This window comes from Hipposideros armiger, unplaced genomic scaffold, assembly GCF_001890085.2.
Source record: "Hipposideros armiger isolate ML-2016 unplaced genomic scaffold, ASM189008v1 scaffold_456, whole genome shotgun sequence".
NCBI classification, from domain to species: Eukaryota; Metazoa; Chordata; class Mammalia; order Chiroptera; family Hipposideridae; genus Hipposideros; species Hipposideros armiger.
In genome coordinates, this window is record NW_017731806.1 from 819,591 (window position 1) to 839,999 (window position 20,409).

A 20,409-nucleotide genomic window follows, 5' to 3' on the forward strand; every position below is an offset into this window, starting at 1 on the left:
TTAGCTGTAGAGGGCAGTGTCACTGGCCCTCATATGTGGGATCTGAACCGGGGCCCTCTGGCGTCCCAAGCCAGCTCTTAACCAACACGCCACTCTGCTGGCCCTGTTTGTTTGTTTTTAGAGGGGCATTGCTTGTGTTTTTGAATTGTCATGTCTGCCAAATCCAAAGCCAATTATTTGTGTCAGAAACAAAATTATCAACATTCATTATGGACTTTATTTAACATTCACTGTAAAACCTACAAACCATGCTCAGAGAGCTGAGGATCTTTATAGAGCTTTCTAGCTCCTGGTCCAGGTTTAGGAAGATTTTTCTAGTGAATAAGATACTTGACTGGGCATCAAGAAAACAGACTTTTAATTCTGAGGTCAGCACAACCTCTTTTACTCAGATGGTCCTTCTTGCTACTTTGATTTCTTTATTTGTACAAATTAAAAGTGCTGCTTAATTATTTTATTAAGTATATCATAAAGATAGAAATAGTTCATATATAAAAGTGTCCTTTGATTCTTTAGTGGAAAACAGTTTAGTAATTACATTACTCTTGTATTAGCCTACCTTTTAGTGTGGCTTTGGAAAAATTAGCAAAGATATTTTAAAACTCTTATAGATAACGAAATTGAAATTGATTCCCATGGTATGGTTTTGAAATGTTTTTGGATAAACCTTAGAAGAAGTAAGTATTACTAAAAATATCAATCTAGCACTTTTATAGGAAGCTTGTCATTTGGCCACTCTATTAATAATTTCATATAAAAAATTTTAAAGCAATATAATTTATTTTATAAATTGGCTCAAAAACAGCACAAAGTGATCTCAATCTTGACCAAAAGGAAAATAGTGCTTTCCTGTAACACATTTTATTCAATGAAAGGATATAAGGAAGACAAACTGTTGCCTGTATTTGAAGAAAGTTTGCCTTACCTGTTTGTGACAAAATATGTTTGCATTGTCTAGACAGAATTATAATAAATGTAACAATTTAAATAAGACAAAACATAAACTTCAAACCAGATGTGTGGATATAATTCTGATGGGTGCTTTCATTTAATCATAGTCTCAATTAAAACACTACTGCTTTGAGGATTAAATGTCCCTGGCTATAATAATGACAGCTTTTCAAATGTTAATTATTATTTTTTAGAGTTGTCGGGAATATTAAAAGTGGACTTCAGACTCTGGTAGCATAACTACAGAAAGTGCTTATTTTCAAGTCTCCTATTTCCCTACATAAAGGATAAAAGTAGTCTGATTAAGTGGCACAGACTCCCCACCCAGCCCCTCTGTTGCCTCACTTCCCACCACCAAAAGGACTGTTTACTGTAAAGGTCTAAAAGCATTCATTTGAAAATGGTCTGTTCTTTTTACTTAATGAAGTATTGTAATTGTGTATATTCTTAAGCTAATTTTAATATGAGGCTTCTTTTGAAAAGCATGTGATGCAAAATTTGACATGCATGAATATATCTTAGGCCAAATATGCATGTGACAGTTTGAAGCACGTATCATGTGTCATTGTTGGTAAAGTCTGGGAGCATATCCTGTGTAAACCCCTGTTTTTATTTGTGCCACATATTTATTCTAATTAACAAGTTAGACTTCAAAGGGAACTGATGGTTATACCAGTTATTGTTCTTTCTCTGTTGATTCTCTAGAGACTAGTGTTACCTTTCTTTGGTTCCTCACTTAACAGTAGTTTCAAAGGGAGAAACGAAAATAAGTAATCATTGTTAAGCACCTGTTGTATGAGGTGTTTTATGGATCTCATCTTATTTCATTATCACAGCAATTATTTAAAGATATATATTGTTTCCATTTTTCAAATTCAGAAACAGACCCCCAAAGATTAATGTAATTAATTTGCCACAGATACACAGTCAGTTGTGTTGAGCTGGGATTCCAACCAAGCCTTTCCTAATCCTACTACATTTGACATTACAGGGTCTACACGCTAGGCTCTTAGCCCACTCTTCTTGTCTTATCCACTAATTTCTCACAGGTCCTGTGGTATTCCAGCTGCCCTTTGAATACTAGTAGGGAGGGGGCTTATGAAAGGGAAGGATTGGTACTGAACTCTGCCTGAAATGCCTTATCTTTTTCTCTATTTTACATAACTTGTATTTCAAGTTGGAACCTTAAAGACTTTCTATATGCCTTCCTTTGTTTTCATCCTCTTTTAAACTTCCTACTGTTTTAATACCTTACATTCTACCACACTTAGCATATGTTACTTTGTACCTACTGGCAAACCTTCCTCTCTTAGAAAATGAAATTATGTAACCAGTTAGGGTTTTTTGGGTTTTATTTTTATTTTTGCTCTAACTGCCAAAAAGTCCAGAATTAAATTTTGTGCTTGGGCTTTTACATTTTCTCTCATAGCACTTTGTACATATGTCTGTTATCACTTAACACTGTATTACGATTAGTTGTTTATGTGTGCTTTATTCAATTTTGTATCCCCTAAAACAGTGATACCCCAGTAAGTACTCAATAAATGTTTAATGAATGAAGATTTATAATATAATTTACCCCTGCCCTCTAGTCATTAGTCAGAGATCCTGGACCAGGGTCCTACTATTAGGATAATTCTTTTTTTTTTTTTAATGGCTGAACTCTGAGTGCTTGGGTCTGGGGTCGGGGGCGGAGGGAAGAAGAGGTAGCCATGTGGACTGTGCTTAGTTGCAAAGACCACAGGGCTTGGCTGAACGAGGCAATTTATCCAAAGCATATGAAATCATCTCTAACCCAGAAAAGGAAGTAGGAAGTGAATCTAAGAAGTGAAGCCACAGATGAGAGCTGGAGTGCTGCCAAGAGAGTGGGGTGGAGCCATAGTCAGAATAAGATGTGATCAGAAACTGGGAGGTTTGGTAACAGACTAGGAAGCAGAATTTAAAAGGATGTGGGGTGAATGTTCTGGATGGAGGCTGTGAAGACTTAGGGAGTGGGACTAATTTTTAAAGTGCTAGATTAAAGGAGCTACTTAGGGCTGTTGAGAGAGCTTTGTGAGGGCAGAAACTACGGTACTCATTTTTTGCTGAGTACCTCTAACAAGTGCCTGATGTAATAAAAGAAATAATTAAAGTAAGACGAACAAATGTATCAATGAAACAAATCTATTTTCGGATCACATAATTTATCCACATCTCTTATATCCATCCATTCTCTCCCTTTTCTTTACCTCCATACATGTTCATATCTTCATTATTTCTGAAGCAAACCAAAGGAACTCACCAATTCTCCAATTTCTCCCCAATTTCAATTCATATTATAGACTGTGGTGTGAGTAGTCCTTTAAAAAAAAAAAGTCAGTTTATTAAAACTAAAACAAAAACATCCCACCCACCCCACCACCACCACCATTCTGTTGTCTGTATCTATGAGGTTGGCTGTTTTTTGTTTTATTTTTAGGTTTCACATATAAGAGAGATGGGATAATTCTATCCAAGCTACATATGTGATAATAGTTTTTGTTGTTGTTATATGCATTTTTGTTATAAGCAATCTCAAATCTTTTCCCTTTTTTTCATAGCATAGGCAGGAAATAAATGAAATATCCTTCATTGCAATTTCTTTATCTTTACATCCTTGTAATGCCTGTCACACCACTATTAATGGAATATCGGCAACTACATAATTCTCAAAAGTAAAGTATTTTATTGTGATTTTGTTTTCTTTATCTAAGGACTTACAAGAAGTTTTATTGGTATCATTGTCACCATTTTGATATTAATGAAACTTGCAGTACTAAGTAAAGCTTTTCGAATATAGTAAATTTAGTTCATTATTTTAAAACTGTGTATCAAGTGAAAATACACTGATTTTGATAGCCCTTGTAATTATTGGTGAGGTTTTTAATATTGGAGGTAGCTTTTGTGCATGTGTGGCATACTTCCAGGTATTTATTAGCTTTATTAGACTTGTATATTATAAAATATAGTTTTTCTAATACCTTTCAGTTCAGTTTATGCTAGTTATAAATACAGTAATTTTTGTATAACAATGAGAGCAAACTTTTTCACTTCTTGATGTTTCTATAATTCATCCCTTCTGCAGATTTTTTTTTACATTCAATATTATTTTATATTAATTTCAGGTGTACAGCATGGTCGTTAGACATTTGTATATTTAAGAAGTGATCCCCCGAATAGTACCAACCTGGCACTCACTATATATAGTTACTACGGACTGTATTTCCTGTGCTTTACTTTACATCCCCATGACTATTTTGTAACTACCAGTTTGTACTTAATTCCTTCACCTTTTTCACCCTGCCCAGCCCCCCTCCCATCTATCACCCCAATAAATCTAGTACCCATCTGACACCATACATAGTTATTACAATATTATTGACTATATTCCTTATGCTATGCCCTACATCCCCATGACTACTGTGTAACAACCCATTTGTACTTCTTAATCCCTTCCCCTTTTTTCACCCATACCCATAACCCCACTCTCATCTGGCAACCATCAAAATGTTCTCTGTATCTATGAGTTCATTTCTGTTTTGTTTATTTCGTTTTTTAGATTCCATGTATAAGTGAAATCACATTGCATCTGTTTTTCTCTGTCTGACATACTGCATTCAGCACAGAGCCCTCCAGGTTCATCCATACTGCCACAATGGTGGCAGCCCATTCCCTGTCCAGGCTGAGCAATATTTCATTGTGTATATGTACTACCTCCACTTTATCCATTCTTCCATCGACAGACACCCAGGCCACCTCCACGTCTTGGCCATTGTAGACAATGCTGCAGTGAACATATAGATGCACATATCCCCTCAAAGTGTACTATTTTGTGTTTCTTCGGATAAATACCCAGAAGTGGGATTACTGGGTTCTTCTTTGTCTCCGTGTTTTAAAACCTATTTTGTCTGGTGTAAATATTGCTACGCCAGCTTTTTTTGTTTCTATTTTCATGAAATATCGTTTTCTATCTTTTTACTTTCCACCTGTGTGTATCTTTCAATCTGAAGTGAGTCTCCTGTAGGCATCATATGTAAGGGTTTTGTTTTCTTATCCATTCAGCCCTCCTGTGCCTTTTGATTGGAACATTAATCCATTTACATTTAAAGTAATTGTTGATAGGTATGTCGCTGTTGCCACTTTGTTATTCATAATTTTGATCTTTCATTTTTCCCCCCATCTTAAAGAAGTCCCTCTAACATTCCTTGTAATACTGGTTTGGTGGAGATGAACTCCTTTAGCTTTTTCTTATCTGGGAAGCTCTTTATCCGTCCTTCAATTCTAAATGATAGCTCTGCTGGGTAGAGTAATCTTGGTTGTAGGTCCTTGCTTTTCATCCCATTGAATATTTTGTGTCAGTCCCTTCTGGCCTGCAAAGCTTCTGTTGAGAAATCAGCTGACGATCTTATGGGAGCTCCCTTATACGTTACTAGTTGCCTTTCTCTTGCTGCTTGTAGGATTCTCTCTGTCTTTAACCTTTGCCATTTTAATTATAATGTGTCTTGGTGTCGGCCTATTTGGCTTTATCTTGTTTGGGATTCTCTGTGCTTTCGGGACTTGAATGTCTATTTTCTTCACCAGGTTAGGAAAGTTTTCAGTCATTATTTCTTCAAATAAGTTTTCAATCCCTTGCTTTCTCTCTTCTCCTTCTGGCACCCCTATGATGTGAATGGTGTTACGCTTGATGTTGTCCCAGAGGTCTTTTTGGCTATCCTCAATTTTTTGGGTATTTTTTTGTTTGTTTTTTGTTTTTTTTGTGGTTTTTTTTGTTTGTTTGTTTGTTTTTTTGCTGTTCTGTTCGAGTGTTTTCTGCTACCTTATCTTTCAAATTGCTGATTTAATCCCCTGCTTCATCTAGTCTGCTGGTGATTCCTTCTAGTGCATTCTTCATTTTAGTTATTATATTCTGCACTTCTGACTGGTTCTTTTTTAAGGTTTCTGTGTCCTTTTTTATGCTTGCTACCTCTCTGTTGAAGTTCTCACTGAGTCCCTTGAGCATCCTTATAACCATTGTTTTCAACTCTGTATCTGGTAGGTTACTTGCTTCCATTTTGTTTAGTTCTTTTTCTGGAGTTTTCTCTTGTTCTTTCATTTGGGACGTATTTTGGTTTCTTCATTTTCACTGCCTCTTGTTGTTTCTGTGTATAAGTCTGTTATGTCTCTCAGTCTTGGTCAGGTGTCCTTATGTAGTAGGTGTCCTGTGGGGCCCTGGCACAGTCTCCCTGGTCATCTGCTCCGGATGCTCCAGGAATGTCCCTTGGGTGGGTTGTGTGTGCCCTCCTGTTATATAATAGTTGAGCCTTGATTGCTGTTGGCATGTTAGTGGGTGGGATTGACCCTCAGACTAATTAGCTCTGGGATCTGGCCACATCCACAGCTTATTAGCTGCTGTAGGGGGGGGGGGGGCTTACCTCACTGAGTGAGATTTGCCCCAGTGGGCTCTGGTGCCTGTTGAGACCTCCCTTTGTATGTACCTCTTGTGGGGCTATGTAGATGGTACCCTGTGTGATCTGAAGCCAACTTCCAAGTATATTGCTTCTGGAACCTTTTGAGAGCAGGCCCAGGCCACCCACTGCCTGTGACCAGCTGGGGACTACCTGGTAGGAGCAACAAAATGATCTGCAGTTGTTTGCTGCCTGTGCTAAACCTGGAGGCACGTGAGGGAGGCCACACTGCAAACAGAACATCTGCCACCAGTACTGGGCCTGGGGTAGCTCTGCAAAAAGCCAGGACACCCCGAGGCCAGCTGCCACCTGCCAGCTCCTTTAAGGTTCAGCAACTGATAAAGCCTCATACGTTATACAAATTGGCTGAGGCAGGGTCTCAGGGAATTACTATAGTGGGAAGAGTTCTGGTTACCAGGTTAATGTAGATTCTCGTTTGGTGTCAGTGCTGAGCCTGGAGCTGCTCAGCAGAAGTCTCAGAGTACACCAAGGCCAATTGCTGCCTGCTTGGGTCCCACAGACTCCAGTGGTTTTCCAAGAAAGAGTGCAATGTGGGTGGGGCTGGCTATTCACCAAGAAAGCGCCTCCCACATTGGAGGAGTTGGGTGGTGTGGGGTTGCAGCAGAGCTCACCAGACCAATTCAGATTCAGATTTTGCCCTGTAGGGAAGGGCTCAACACAGGAAAGATAACCCCCGCCTGCCAGCTGCACGGAGGGCCCCACACAGAGAAAATGGCAGTTGTTCTCCAGCTCTCCCCCCAGAGCCACACACCTCAGTTTGCCCCCTGCCCCTGCATTCCTCCAATGCTTCTGAGTCACCTTCCCTCTGCCTGAGACCTGGGTGAGTGCCAGGGGGTGAGAGAGTCTGTGCGCTGGCCATTTAAGAGGACATTTGGGTTTTCTGCAGCCTTCTGTCCCACCCGGGTGGTTGGAATCCCTACTGTTTTTCACAGCCAGTTGTTGTGGGGGGTTCCTCTTCCCAGCACCAGCACTCCAGGCCGGGGAGCCTGGTATTCGGCTGGGGTTCCTCCTTCTGCATGGGTAACCCCCGCAGCCAAGATATCCGTCCTGATTCTCAACTGCCACACAGAGGTTTGGGGCTAGCTTGTTTCGTGTCTCTGCTCCTACTAGTGTCAGTGTGGCTTCTTTATATCCTTAGTTATAAGACTTCTGTTCAGCTAGACTTCAGATGGTTCTCCAGGTTGATTGTTCTATAATTTAGTTGTAATTTTAATGTGTTCACAGAAGGAAACAGGCACAGGGTTTATCTACTCCACCATCTTGGATCTCTCTCCTTCTCCAGATTTAATTCTTCTAAAACACATAGTATTAATGTAATGCAATAAGTCTAATTACATTCTGAATTGATCAATAAGTAGACATTGATAGTTCCAGTTATAGTTTAATATAGCTGATTTTTTATGTTTATAGTTTTCTGTATTTCAATATAGCTGATTTTTTTAAAACACCTATAGATCTCACAAGTAAAATCCTTTGATATACTTAAGCAACTCTTATAAATCAATTTTTTTTTTACTTATAAATGTATTAAATCATCCTATTTCAGAGGATTTAAAAGCAAAGCATGCCCACAGAGAGCTGATGATATCAAAACTTGTTGCTACACCCGGAAAAATACAACATATATAAAGTATTAATATAATATTTGTTTCTTCAGCCTTACCAAGGAGACTAGAATACCCATCTCCGACTCACAGGAACAAATTATATTATGGATTCCGTTTTTAGTGATTTAGGTCATTGTTGGAGCTCCTGAACCTGGGTACTACTACTAGGATGATTCTGTCCAAGCTGTTGTAACAAACTTGGCACCTTGTCATTATCAGGTTCTGTCCGCTGTGTCAGTAGGGGCACCACCACCCTTACACACACCCCACCCCCACCTTTTAGTTAAGGCCATTTGTGAGTTTCAGAACCTAGTGACTCATCATGCATCTACTGGGCATCTTTTAGGTAATATCCTTTCTGAATTTGTGTGTTTTTCTCATAACTTTAATCACTTTGTTTCAATGAAGCATATCTCCCTTTACTATCTGATGTGATCCTCCTCCCCTTTGTGGTCATTGACTCCGTGGTCAGCAAGCCAGATAGGTACCCTTCTAGGTGTAAATTGTCATTTTAAACAGAAACCATATTTCTAATTCATATTATATGTTAATATAATGTATAAGACCAAAACAACAAAATTAGCACTAACATTATGTAGTAACAGGGTGACTACAAGATTAGTATATCTTCTTATAATCATCCATATTTTATATTACAACTCAATACAAAATACATATTAGTATTTAATAAATTTCTGTTGAGGGTGACATCACATTTAATAAGAGCAGTAACAACACTTACTGAGCATTCACTTTGTGCTAGGCATTGTTCTAAATGCTTCCATGAATTAATATATCATCTTCACCAATAGTTGTAACAAATAATACAGAAAGATCTATATATTCTTCACCAATTTCCCCCATTGGTGACATCTTGTATAACTGTAGTACAATATTATAACCAGGAAATTGACATTTATACAATCCACAAATCTTACTCATGTCTCATCACAAAGGCTACCCTTTTATAGGCACAGCCACCTACCTTACTTCCCCCTCGCCCTAACCTCTGAACCACTAAATTGGCTCTCCATTTCTAAAATTGTATCATTTTACTAAGGTTATATAAATGGAGTAATACAATATGTAACCTTTTGAAATTGGCTATTTTTATGCAATGTAGTTCCCCTGAGCTCCATACAAGTTGTTGTGTGTATTAATAGGTTTTTAAATTATTATTGCTGAGTAGCATTCCATGGTATAAATACGCCACAGATAGTTTAACCATTCACCTGTTGAAGGACATTGAGATTGTTTCCAGTTTGGGGATATTATGAGTAAAGCTGCTATGAACCTATATGTACAAGTGTTTTTGAGAATATAAGTTTGCATTTCTCTGAGAATACTCAAGGGTAAAATTGCTAGGTCATATAGTAAGTGCATGTTTAGTTTTATAAAAAACTACCATACTCATTCCAGAGGGGCCGTGTTATTTTACATTTGCACTAGTAGTGTATAACATCTACTTTCTCCACATGCTCACCAGCATTTGGTGTTATTACTATTTTTTTTTATTTTAGACTTACTAATAAGTGTGTAGTGATATGGCATTATGGTTTTAATTTGCATTTCTTTAATGGCTAATGATGTGTCAGTCATCTTTTCATGTGCTTATTTGCCATCTGTATATCCTCTTTGGTGAAATGTCCCTTTGTGTCGTCTGCCCATTTTGTAATTGAATTCTTTGCTTTTTTTTGACTGTTGAATTTTTAGAGTTCTTTATATGGATATGTGGCATACAGATATTCTCTCCCAGACTGTGGCTTGTCTTTTCCTCTTTTCAGGATTTTTTTGCAGAGCAAAAGATTTTTTTGTTGGTTGGTTGGTTTTTTTTTTTTAAAGATTTTTTATTGGGGAATTGGGGGGATGGGAACAGTGCTGGGGAACTGGGGGAAGGGGAACAGACAAGTTGCTGTCATTTTTGTTCTTCAATCTAGTTGTGGAGGATGTTGCTTCACTGGCCCAAGTTGGCACCGTCATTGCGCTCTTCCCTGGCGAGGCAGATCAGTCGCCGGCTTCTGGACGGCCACTCACTGCGGCTGCTGGCCGCTCACGCTGGCTGCTGGCTACACACGGTAGCCCATGGCAACCCACTGCCACAGGGGCTGCAGCCTACGCCGGCGCCGGCAACTCACGGCAGCCCAGCTCCAGGTTGAGCTGTTGTTCAGCATCTTAGCTGTGGAGGGCAGTGTCACTGGCCCTCATATGTGGGATCCGAACCGGGGCCCTCTGGCATCCCAAGCGAGTTCTTAACCATCGCGCCACTCGGCCGGCCCCTGGTTGGTTGGTTTTTGATGAAGTCCATTTTATCAATATTTCTTTTTATGGATCTTGCTTTTAGTGTTAACTTCTAGACCAGTTTTAAATTTATATAACCTGAAGTTCATACAGACAAGTGAACTTAGAGAAAGTATATTGAAACTAAAAGGAAATAAAACTTGAATCTGCTAAATTGGGATAGTATTAAGTTAAAATATCCATTACAACGTTCTAAAACTATTGATCATGGTTGTGCTCCATGTTTTAGGATGCGTGTTTAGGTGGTTATGTGTACCATGATTTTGCTGTACGTATATTTTATCTCAAAAAAATCTGCAATGTAAGATATCTCCATTTACACTTATGCCTGTATGTGTGTACATATACATACATAATTATTTCTGTTTTACTGTTGAGGAAACTGAGGTTCAGGAAAGTTAGGTAATTGTGCCCATGGTCCTATAATAAATGACAGAACCTGCACTTGAAGCCAGTTCTTTCTGGCCAAAAAGCCTACTGTGCTCCTTAATATTATAACTGTCATATTTTTTGTTGCAATATGTACCTTATGTAACTCAGAAGACTCAGACTTGATCTTAGTGATGTGGTTGTACCTGTTATATTAAAGTCCATACTTTGTCTGCAGTAATAAGTCAGCGTTGCTTGTTTTATGAACTTTAATGTTAACCTGTTTGGAAATACTCGTAGACCTTTTCCCTATATTTTATTTCTTAGATATAAAATTGATAATCTCATTTAGCCTACACTGATGTGTAGTCATAACACACATCTATCAGAATTTAAGTATCACTCTTGAATATCAGTTTAAAAAATATGTAAAAGTCACTAAAATGTTACAAATTTAACTTAAAATTTTTCAAATTTATATTCTTCTGCTTCTGGTCAGTGTATCTCCAAGGTAAATCAACAATATAAATTTTCCATATTGGAAAAAGTTACTGCATCAGTGAGGGTGCATGGCTAGAGGGGGGATGGGAACAGCCAGCCAGTGGCACCCCAATTTTATATTTCATGTGGTATATTTAAGAAATGACTAACATATATATTTTAAAAAGTAACAAGGTCAGTTTCAGAGATGACTTTACCAAGTCATATTATTTCTCATGAGAGAGCAATACTGTTTCTTGGAAGTCACTGAAATAGTTTGCATATTTACAAATAAACGGCTAGATTAAGTAAGTAGTGGCTGTATTCCTGTTACAGTGGCATTCTTGTCTGTCAGACTGACATTCAGATTACCAGGGATGTTGTAAGCACTGTTTGGTTTCATGTATATATACTAAATCAAAGCTTAAAGAATTCATGTTCATGGAGTTTTTTGTATTTTTTAAATTCTTGCTATATTAAAAAAGAAGATAGTTTTAAAATACTTCCTAGCATAATTTAGTTTTCTCTGCTGAGCTCCAGCTTAAGTTTAATGAGATTTGTGAAGAAATTTGCATGAATTTACCCTCCATTCTCATTGCCCTTCAGAACTCTGTACAGTACTTGAATGCATGATCTGTCTGTGGAGGGCTTTTGTTTTAAGGGTAGCTCCCCAAATTGAGTATTTTCCGTATTTGGTGTGACTTAACTCGGACACTTAATTGCTCTTCTTTAGAATCAAAAAATTTTAAGAATAAGAGTATAAGTTTTGGGGGGTAGGGAGGGAAAAAAGAATATAAGTTTTGAAAGGCACGCTAATCAGTATTAAAATGTTCATTAGATTTTTGATTGGGTATTTGGGTCTTCATCTTTTCAAATAAGGTTTTTGTTATATGAGAAACAGCACTCTACTTTGATGTGAGTTTTCTTGGTTACCATTCTACAGAATTTACTTAGAATAGGTTAATAGCACTGGGGCTTCCCTGCTCCCTACAAGCAAATAGCATCATTATAAAGGTTGTTATACCTTTATTATAACTGCTCAGGTTTGGAAGAAAATAGAAAAAAGTACAGAGAATTATAGGCTGTTTTTATAGGAACGGGGGTAGAGGAGAATTTCTGGATTTCAATAATACAGCTAAGACTGGTTAGCCTTTCCTGTTTAGCATATTGTTTTATTATTATATATTATATGTTATGTTATTATAACTAAGTCATCTCACAATTCTGTCTTTAAGTAGGGAGCAATTGAACCTTGAAAAGATTTCTTTGACTTTGCTGAAAACTTTAGTATTTTCAGATGGGACTATGGATGATACTTTTTAACTTTTTTTTTTTAGCTGAGGGTACAGCCAGCCCCTCCTTCCCCACTGACCGGGTCCCAGTTGTCATCACATAGGCTTGCATTATTCAGACAGCCTCTCAGCAGTCACCCCGATACTACCTCTTAACCAAGTCATTGTACACAGTGCTGCTTTCCATTAGCCTTCAGAAAAAGCCTCTTTCATCGCGTCACTTCCTTTGCTAAAAAGTCTTAAAAGCCTCTTCATTACTTGGAAGATAGAAAGCCCTTAGTGGGTGAGGGCTATTTAAATTATTACTTCATTCCCCTATTCATTTCTTTCTTCTCTGAAGTCCCCTAACCTTTATTATCTTCATATAGTTAATCCTTGATTGTGCATGATATCTTTCTCAGTTTCATTTTGTGTGAAAAGTATGAACTTCCTAAATTGAAGGATATTATTCAGACTTTAAAAAAATAACGAGTTCAATTTTTGAAGTGATTTGCATTGTATTCGATGCATACTAATTATCAAGGTTTTAGTTTTCTATAGTTTTTTTCATACTTGCCACAGACATTCAACTGTATTATTGGAATACCATTTTTAACATTTATTATGTGTCCACTGAAGACACAGTGTAAAGCTAGGACAGGTAGCTCTCACATACTTTCACCATGTCTATTTTTTTTCTTCCATTCTACTTTATGTCCCCACTTAAAACCATATTGTTTTTTACCAAATCTGTAACAGTTCCATCGAAGAAGTTGAGGTATACCTCTGTGATAAGAGAAAACAAAACAAAAAACCATTGCCTTTAATAGCTAGATAGTTGAGATCATTTTCTTATAAAATATAAGGTATTACTCAGTACTTGTAGGTTTTTATGACTTTTCACTGCAGGAAGCTTAAAATAAAATCTTACCATCTTAAAATAACAGTTAAAGAATTGAGGAGGTGTCTTTATTCTCTTTACCATTTACTTACTTACTCTGTGCTTGGAACAGTTCTTCAGTTATTCCCACAACAAACTTAAGAGATGTGGATTGTCCCAAATTTCCAAAGAAACTGAGTGCAAGATCATAGGGGTCATAAACAACACTGCTGTTCATAGACTGGCTGATCCCAGAGCCTCTGCACGCTGTCAGGACGAGGCTTCCATCATTGTTCACATGCTCCTTCTGTAGAGGTAGTTTAGGAAAATGAAACTTAACGTTTTAAGTGGGTAAAATGGTGAAATTATTAGCAATAAGTTGCTAGTAATTAACATAATTGTCAGAAGAAATGCTGCATATACAATTTTGAAAATTTTTAAACATACAGAAAAGTTAAAAAAATAAAACAACTAAGACCATACATGCTTCACCTAGATTCACAATAGTTAACGTTTTTCCACATTTGTCCCCTCCCTCTTCTCCCCTCTCCCCACTTCCTTCTCAACTCTCCCCTCCCCCTCTCCCTCATCATTTGAAGGTAAGTTGCAGACATCTTGGCCCCTCATCTCAAAATACTTGAGTGTGAATTTCTTAACAATAAGACTATTGTCTCTATAACCATTATCATACCTAAGAAATTTGACATTAATTCAATAATGTTATCTAATGTTCATTACTCATTTCCCAAGTTATTCCAAAAATGTCTTTTATAGCTGATTTTAAAAATTTCCTTCTCCAATACAGTATTCAGTCAGGGTTTTTGGTTTTTGTGGGGGTTTTTTTTTTCATATTTAGTTGTTATACCTTGTCAATCTCTTGTAGTCTTTTTGTATTGTTTTATTTTTTTAATGCCTTTGAAAATTGTTTTTGAAAAGTCCAGGCCAGTTGTCTTTAGTATGTCACCCATCTTGGATTTGTCTAATTGTTTCCTCATTATTAGATTTACTTGACTTTATGTTAAGCGTTTTTCGCAATAATACACGTTTGTGATAATATGCTTCATACTACGCTATATCAGAAGGCATCTAATGCCAACTTTAAATTTCTGATCTGTTAATTTGTGATTCATAGCAACAAAGACTTAATTGTTTGAATTCTTTTTTCATTTTTCTATTAGACAACGACTGAGCGACCTTTCATTCAGAAGCTTTTTCGTCCTGTGTCTACAGATGGACAATTACATACACTAGGAGATCTCCTCAAAGAAGTTTGTCCTTCTGCAGTTGCTCCTGAAGGTAATATAATCAGCAACAGTAAAATATTTCTTTCATTTCTCTTTATTACTGAGGTAACATAAACATTCTGCATTTATAAATAGCATTTGCTAGTTACTTCAGGAAGATATTTTCATTATCTTGTAGGAAAAAATCTTTTGAAATAGAATCACTTAATATTTAATGTTTGTTTTGGGGGGAGCATTTCAGTATTTTTTTATTAGTGGTAACATTGGTTAATAAAATTCTATAGGTTTCAAGTGTACATTTCTATAATATGATGCATCATCTATATGTTACATAGTTTGTTCACCTCCCAAAGACAGTTCTCTTTTCGTCACCATATATTTGCCCCCTTTCGCCCTTTTCTACCTCTGTCCCACTTCCCTTTCCCTCCGGTCCCACTGTACTGTTGTCTGTGTCTATGAGTTTTTGTTTGTCTCTATAATTTTCCTCTTTGGGATAGTTCACATAAATGGAATCATACAAAATTGCAACTATTTTTTTTTTCCACTTAGCATCATGTTTTTGGCTTCATCCAGTTTGTAGCATGATCGATTCAGTAGTTTGTTCCTTTTTATTGCTGAATAGTATTCCATTGGGTATATATGCCATATTTTGTTTGTTTATTCACCAGTTGATGAGCATTTGGATTGTTTTCACCTTTTTATTTTTATGAATAATGCTGTTGTAAACATTGATACAGATCATTGTATGGACATATCTTTTCATTTTTCTTGGGTGTAGTCCTAGGAGTGGAATGGCTGGCTGGGTAGTATGGTAAGTTTTCTTTTAATTTCTTAAGAAACTGCTAAACTTTTCCAAAGTGGCTGCATCATTTTACAGTCCTACCAGCAGTGTATGGGGTTCTAGTTTCTTCACATCATTTCCAAGGCATGCTTTTTGTCTTATAGCCATCTTAGTGGTTGTAAAGTAGTATCATATGGTGGTTTTAATTTATATTTCCCTAATGACTAATGATATTGAGTGTATTTTCTTGTGCTACTTATTATTCATGGATATATTTGATGAAATGTCTATTCAAACCCTTCTCTCCTTTTTTCATAGAGTTGTTTTGTCTTGTCTTCTTATTATATTACTGCATTTTGAGAGTTATGTACAATAAGTCCTTTATCAGATAAAATTTATTTTCTCCTAATCTGGAAATTGTCTTCGTTTTCTTTTGAAGAGTAAAAGTGTTTAATTTTGATGAAGTCCATTTATCAAGGTTTTTTATATATTGTATTCAGTTAAATAATTAAAAAATGTTTTCTAATAGATAACACATTTACATAGTTTCTAAATCAAAAAGTATATCAAGGAATATAGAGAAAAGTTTCTTTTCCAGCTTCTAGCCACCAAACCCTAACCCAGTTCCTCTCTCCAGAGACAACCAATGTTGCCATTTTCCTGTATATCCTTACAGAGATAGTTGAGGAGACTTTAGTTTTGAAGTTAAGTCATAGAAATTTTGCCTGGGATACTCTCCAAAATTTTTATTGATCAGGAATACTTACTGTTCCAGTTTATTTTCTCCATTCTGTAAGGGTTTTTTTTTTTTAATTTAATATGTTTTGCTACATTCTTGAAGATTTTGGAATATAGACTAGTTTTTCATTTGAAATATAATTAAGAAATTGTTTTTATTACTAACCAAAATGGGACCCATAAGGCTCATAACTTACCCCACTGCAAGCATTGGCTTTCCATTATTCATTTCTCTGCACTGTATTTTTCTCTGTTTTTGAATACTTGGTAGTATTTTAAAAAACATTGAAATAATGCCTTTATCAATTAAGAGTTAATTGAAATTTAAGCTAAAGCTTAATTTTCAAATGGCTACCTTATTTTTCTTAGATGTTTTTTGACAATCTTTCAAAAACATTATGTCATTTAATATACATTATAGGATCCTTGACTGTTGAGTGAGAATATCACAATGAAACTCAAAACTGAAGCAAACTGTTCTACTGTAATGATCTACCTCCCCAACCTGCAGCGCACTTGTCAACAAATACACAGATGAGAGAAAACTTACTAGAGAAGAGCAGGAAGAAGCTGATTGGGTGGAAATTTTGTATTTGACATCTTTAAAGAATAATATAACTGTAAAACCTTAATTATTAGTTCGTTTTCTTAATTTTTTTAGATGATTTGCTAGAGACTTTTTAGCTACTCAATGCAGAACTAGGTTTAGAACTCAAGTCTTCATCCCCTGGGCCATTGGTTTTTCCAGTTACTATGCTACTATTTATTTTTGCCTTCACTTTTTCAACCGTTCAGCTTTTTTGTTTAGTGTGAAATAACATTCTGAAATGTTTGCTTTTCCCTAACTTTTTATTCTGTGATTTGTGTTTAGTACCTAATCTCGCATATGAGCTATTGTGTCTTACCGTATTTGCTGGTATGGTCTTAGGAACCTAAACTTCTGCTATTTTTATTTTGTTATTTTAGAGTTCCTGTATATAATTCTGACCACTCTTCTTGATGAATTTTTTTTTTTAATGGTGGCTGTGACATTCAGGCATGTAAATGAAAAGCAGTCATGTGCCTGGAGCTGACATGCTCTGTCAGAACACACCTTCGTGCTTTTGCCATTCCTACACCCAGACCACAACAATACATGCAAGATCGTGAGGCTTTTTATTCTTTTAAAGATTCTGTGCTACACACACACACACACACCCATACCCATACACACGATCATTGAAATGATATAAATAGCACCTGAACTTTTGATTGTACCTTTCGTACCAGGAGGAAGCCACATTTCTAACACCTATATCTTAAATAAAAACTTTTATTTATCTCTTCCTTTTGTCACCTCATATTGAAAATAACTGTCATTTCAGGATCTGTGGAGAATATCCAAAACAAGTCACTGTTTCAGTAAAGAACTGTTTACTGTCTGGTTCAGTACACCTGTGGCATTGTCAAACATGAAGCATTATGAAACACCTGCACCCAACTTAGGTTGAAAGCGAAAGACTTTAAGATTGGGTGTGTATGGATAACAACTGGCTGTCATCACACGATAAAGAGAGAAAGTACTTCATAAAAGTTATGTGGCACCATTGTCTGCTACTCCTTACCACAAGTGATTCATACATGAAGGAATTTTGCCTTATTTCATCACATGACGGTAGAATGTCCTAATAATTATGAAGACGTGCTTTAGATCACTGTTCTTGTGGAGTAACTAATGATGCTTTGTGTGTTTCTTTTTCTGTTGTTGTTTTATAAGTGGCAAGAGGAGTTAGCCAAGTTAGAGGTAACAGGAAGTAACCAAAGGTGAGCTCAGGTAAATTTTTTCTGTGGTGTCAGCTTTAGTTAAAATGACTCTGAGCTAAGCTTCTATAACCAGGCCTGAAGTGTTTTTTTCTTTGTTCATTAAAAACAACATACTAAAAAAAAATAAAATAATAGTTTAAAACCATAGCTTTTATTCTTTTACTTGGTTGGATACAAAACACCTTTAAGCTTTACCCAATCATATTTCATTTCCCAGTTTTCCAATGTAATGTATGAAAACCTAGTAGGTTAGGCATATGAGAATAAAAGTGTCTATTCTTCTTTTATAAATTTATTTCAGAGTTCTAGTTGATCAGTCCCTTGTCACATTTGGGCTGTTTTAATCCTGAACTCATATCGATATTGTACAAATAGAGTGGATGTGTAAGGAAAGGTTTACATTCCACGCCAAATTAGAGATCCTTGCATCTTTCTCACCAACAAGTACAATCCTATAGTCCCATTTCCCTCTCCATTCCTACCCTGCTTCCTGGAGATGTATTTACCTTGAGACCCTTTCCAACTAACTACCATTTGAACTTTCAGTTTCCATTGGATATTGTAGGTTTCATTATTCCTCATTTCGTTTCTTTGCATCATACTGTCTTCTGGCACTGGGGATATTAAGATGTGTAAGACATAGTCGCTGATTTTAAGTAACTTTGGTCCAGTTGGAGTGAACAGACACATGTACAGATGTGATGTGCACAGGAATGAAGATATGCATAGAGTATCAGGAAGCTCCTAGAATGGCTGTCTTATCCATTCTGAAGTAGGTAGGAAGACTGAGCTAAGTCTGAGAAGATGAGCAGAAATTAGACCAAATGAAAGGGAGGGACCAGGTCACATACCACATGACCACTATAGAAGTAGAATCCTTTACCAGCTACCCAGGAACTGGGGCTGGTTGCCAAGGGGTAACATCTGGTCTAAAATGTCCCTACTCTGTTTGCTGAGGGACTAGCCATATTTTTCTACTTCTCTCCTATAAATGTGCAGAAAATTTTCAGTGAGGTCAGTAATGTGGGAAAAGCACTGAGGAACCAAGTGACTTAAGATTGATCTATTTTTTGCTTAATAATTTTAGTTAGTACATTGGAAGATTATTTTAACAACTTGAGGCTAGGGGAGCCATAATATCCCATTTAGGTAGCCTAACTTGAAATTTATATTGCTTTATTTTTTATATGCTTTATTAAGAAACCACAGAATAGTTTCACAAAAGGTAAGGAAAAATGGTGTATTCACATGTTTTTCTCCTTTGCTCTATAGCATGAGTAGATCATATTTATAAAGTGAATTAGCTGTTTGGTGTTATAATAACTTTTTTCAGACATAAAGCAGTTAGAGAAAAGAAATATCTAAATCTCATGTTATTCACCCAAGGTAGATCTTTTGACTTGAAGTTTGAACCAGCAGTAGTCATTTTTGTCAGCATGATGGCACTGCACCCCAAAGAGGTGACATTGCAATTTGCAGACTCATACCACAGAAACATAAAACCTACAACCCTCCCCCCGCCCAAACTTGATCAGAATTAGAGTTTAGGAGTAAGAACAATAATGGTTTTGCAATTTCAGTAATTCTTTTTTCACTCATTTAGAATTTGTTTTCATTCCAGTATCACTTTGTACCTTCACACTTTGAGTTGCAATATTATTTAGTAGGTTTTGTTTTTCTTTGATGGATCAGGGTTTCTTATTCCATAAAATAAGGGTGTTTCCTACTACTGGCATTAAAGGATGGGATGGTAATAGGATTTAAATGAACAAAAAGTTTGTTGAAATGAGATTTCATAATCACATATTACTCCAAGGTTTTACAATTAAAATTTCTTTTTTGTTTTCTTTTGGTTTTGTTAGTATTTTTCACAAATAAATGTACTCATAGGGAATCTATAGTTAGTAAGGAGTTCTGGTTTTTTTGTTGTTGTTGTGGCTTGTTGATAAACCCACTCTGCAGAGACAAGTACTTGTTGATGTTCAGCCTATGCACAACAGATATAAATTATGGTGAATTCTAGATGTAAACTGATACTGTCACTGCTTATACCTTAGACTATGGCAAGAGCTCCATGCCAGTGATTTTTACTTTGTTTTAGAAATTAACTTCTGGATGTGATTCGAAATGCCAGAAGCGTGGCTCTTTTAAGGAAGAAATAAGGTTATTTTGCTAAGGCATCTCTGTAGTTACTGTGGCCAGCCTGACTATCATATACTTGTTAAAGGCTAGAGGTCTGAAAATGTTGCTGCTAGTGAAGTTTTTCATTGAAGACTAAGCAACAGAACGCACATTTATTTAAACTTTCTAGCTATTGAGTTATTCACTGTGAGCCAGACATGTGGGACTGGTCACTGGACTCTCATAGAAGCCCCACCTTTTCAGTCTCATTCTAACTTTCTCTGCTCTTCATTGTTTTTTCTTCCTTGTTGGATGAACATTTTATGTTAAAAAAAAAAAAGTGATACAGTGTCATTCACAGTAAGAATGCAAAGAGTTCTTCA

General features: G+C 36.4%; 1 protein-coding gene across 3 annotated transcripts in view; it reads left to right on the forward strand.

Moving 5' to 3' along the window:
- The window catches only part of ATG5 (autophagy related 5), a 117,524-nt gene that overhangs the window by 87,841 nt on the left and 9,274 nt on the right, over positions 1-20,409 (forward strand). For all 3 annotated transcript variants that reach the window (XM_019665880.1, XM_019665879.1, XM_019665881.1), the window contains exon 7: positions 14,518-14,635. In XM_019665880.1, the coding sequence (XP_019521425.1) occupies positions 14,518-14,635 (118 nt within the window). The remainder of the gene's footprint in view (positions 1-14,517; positions 14,636-20,409) is intronic.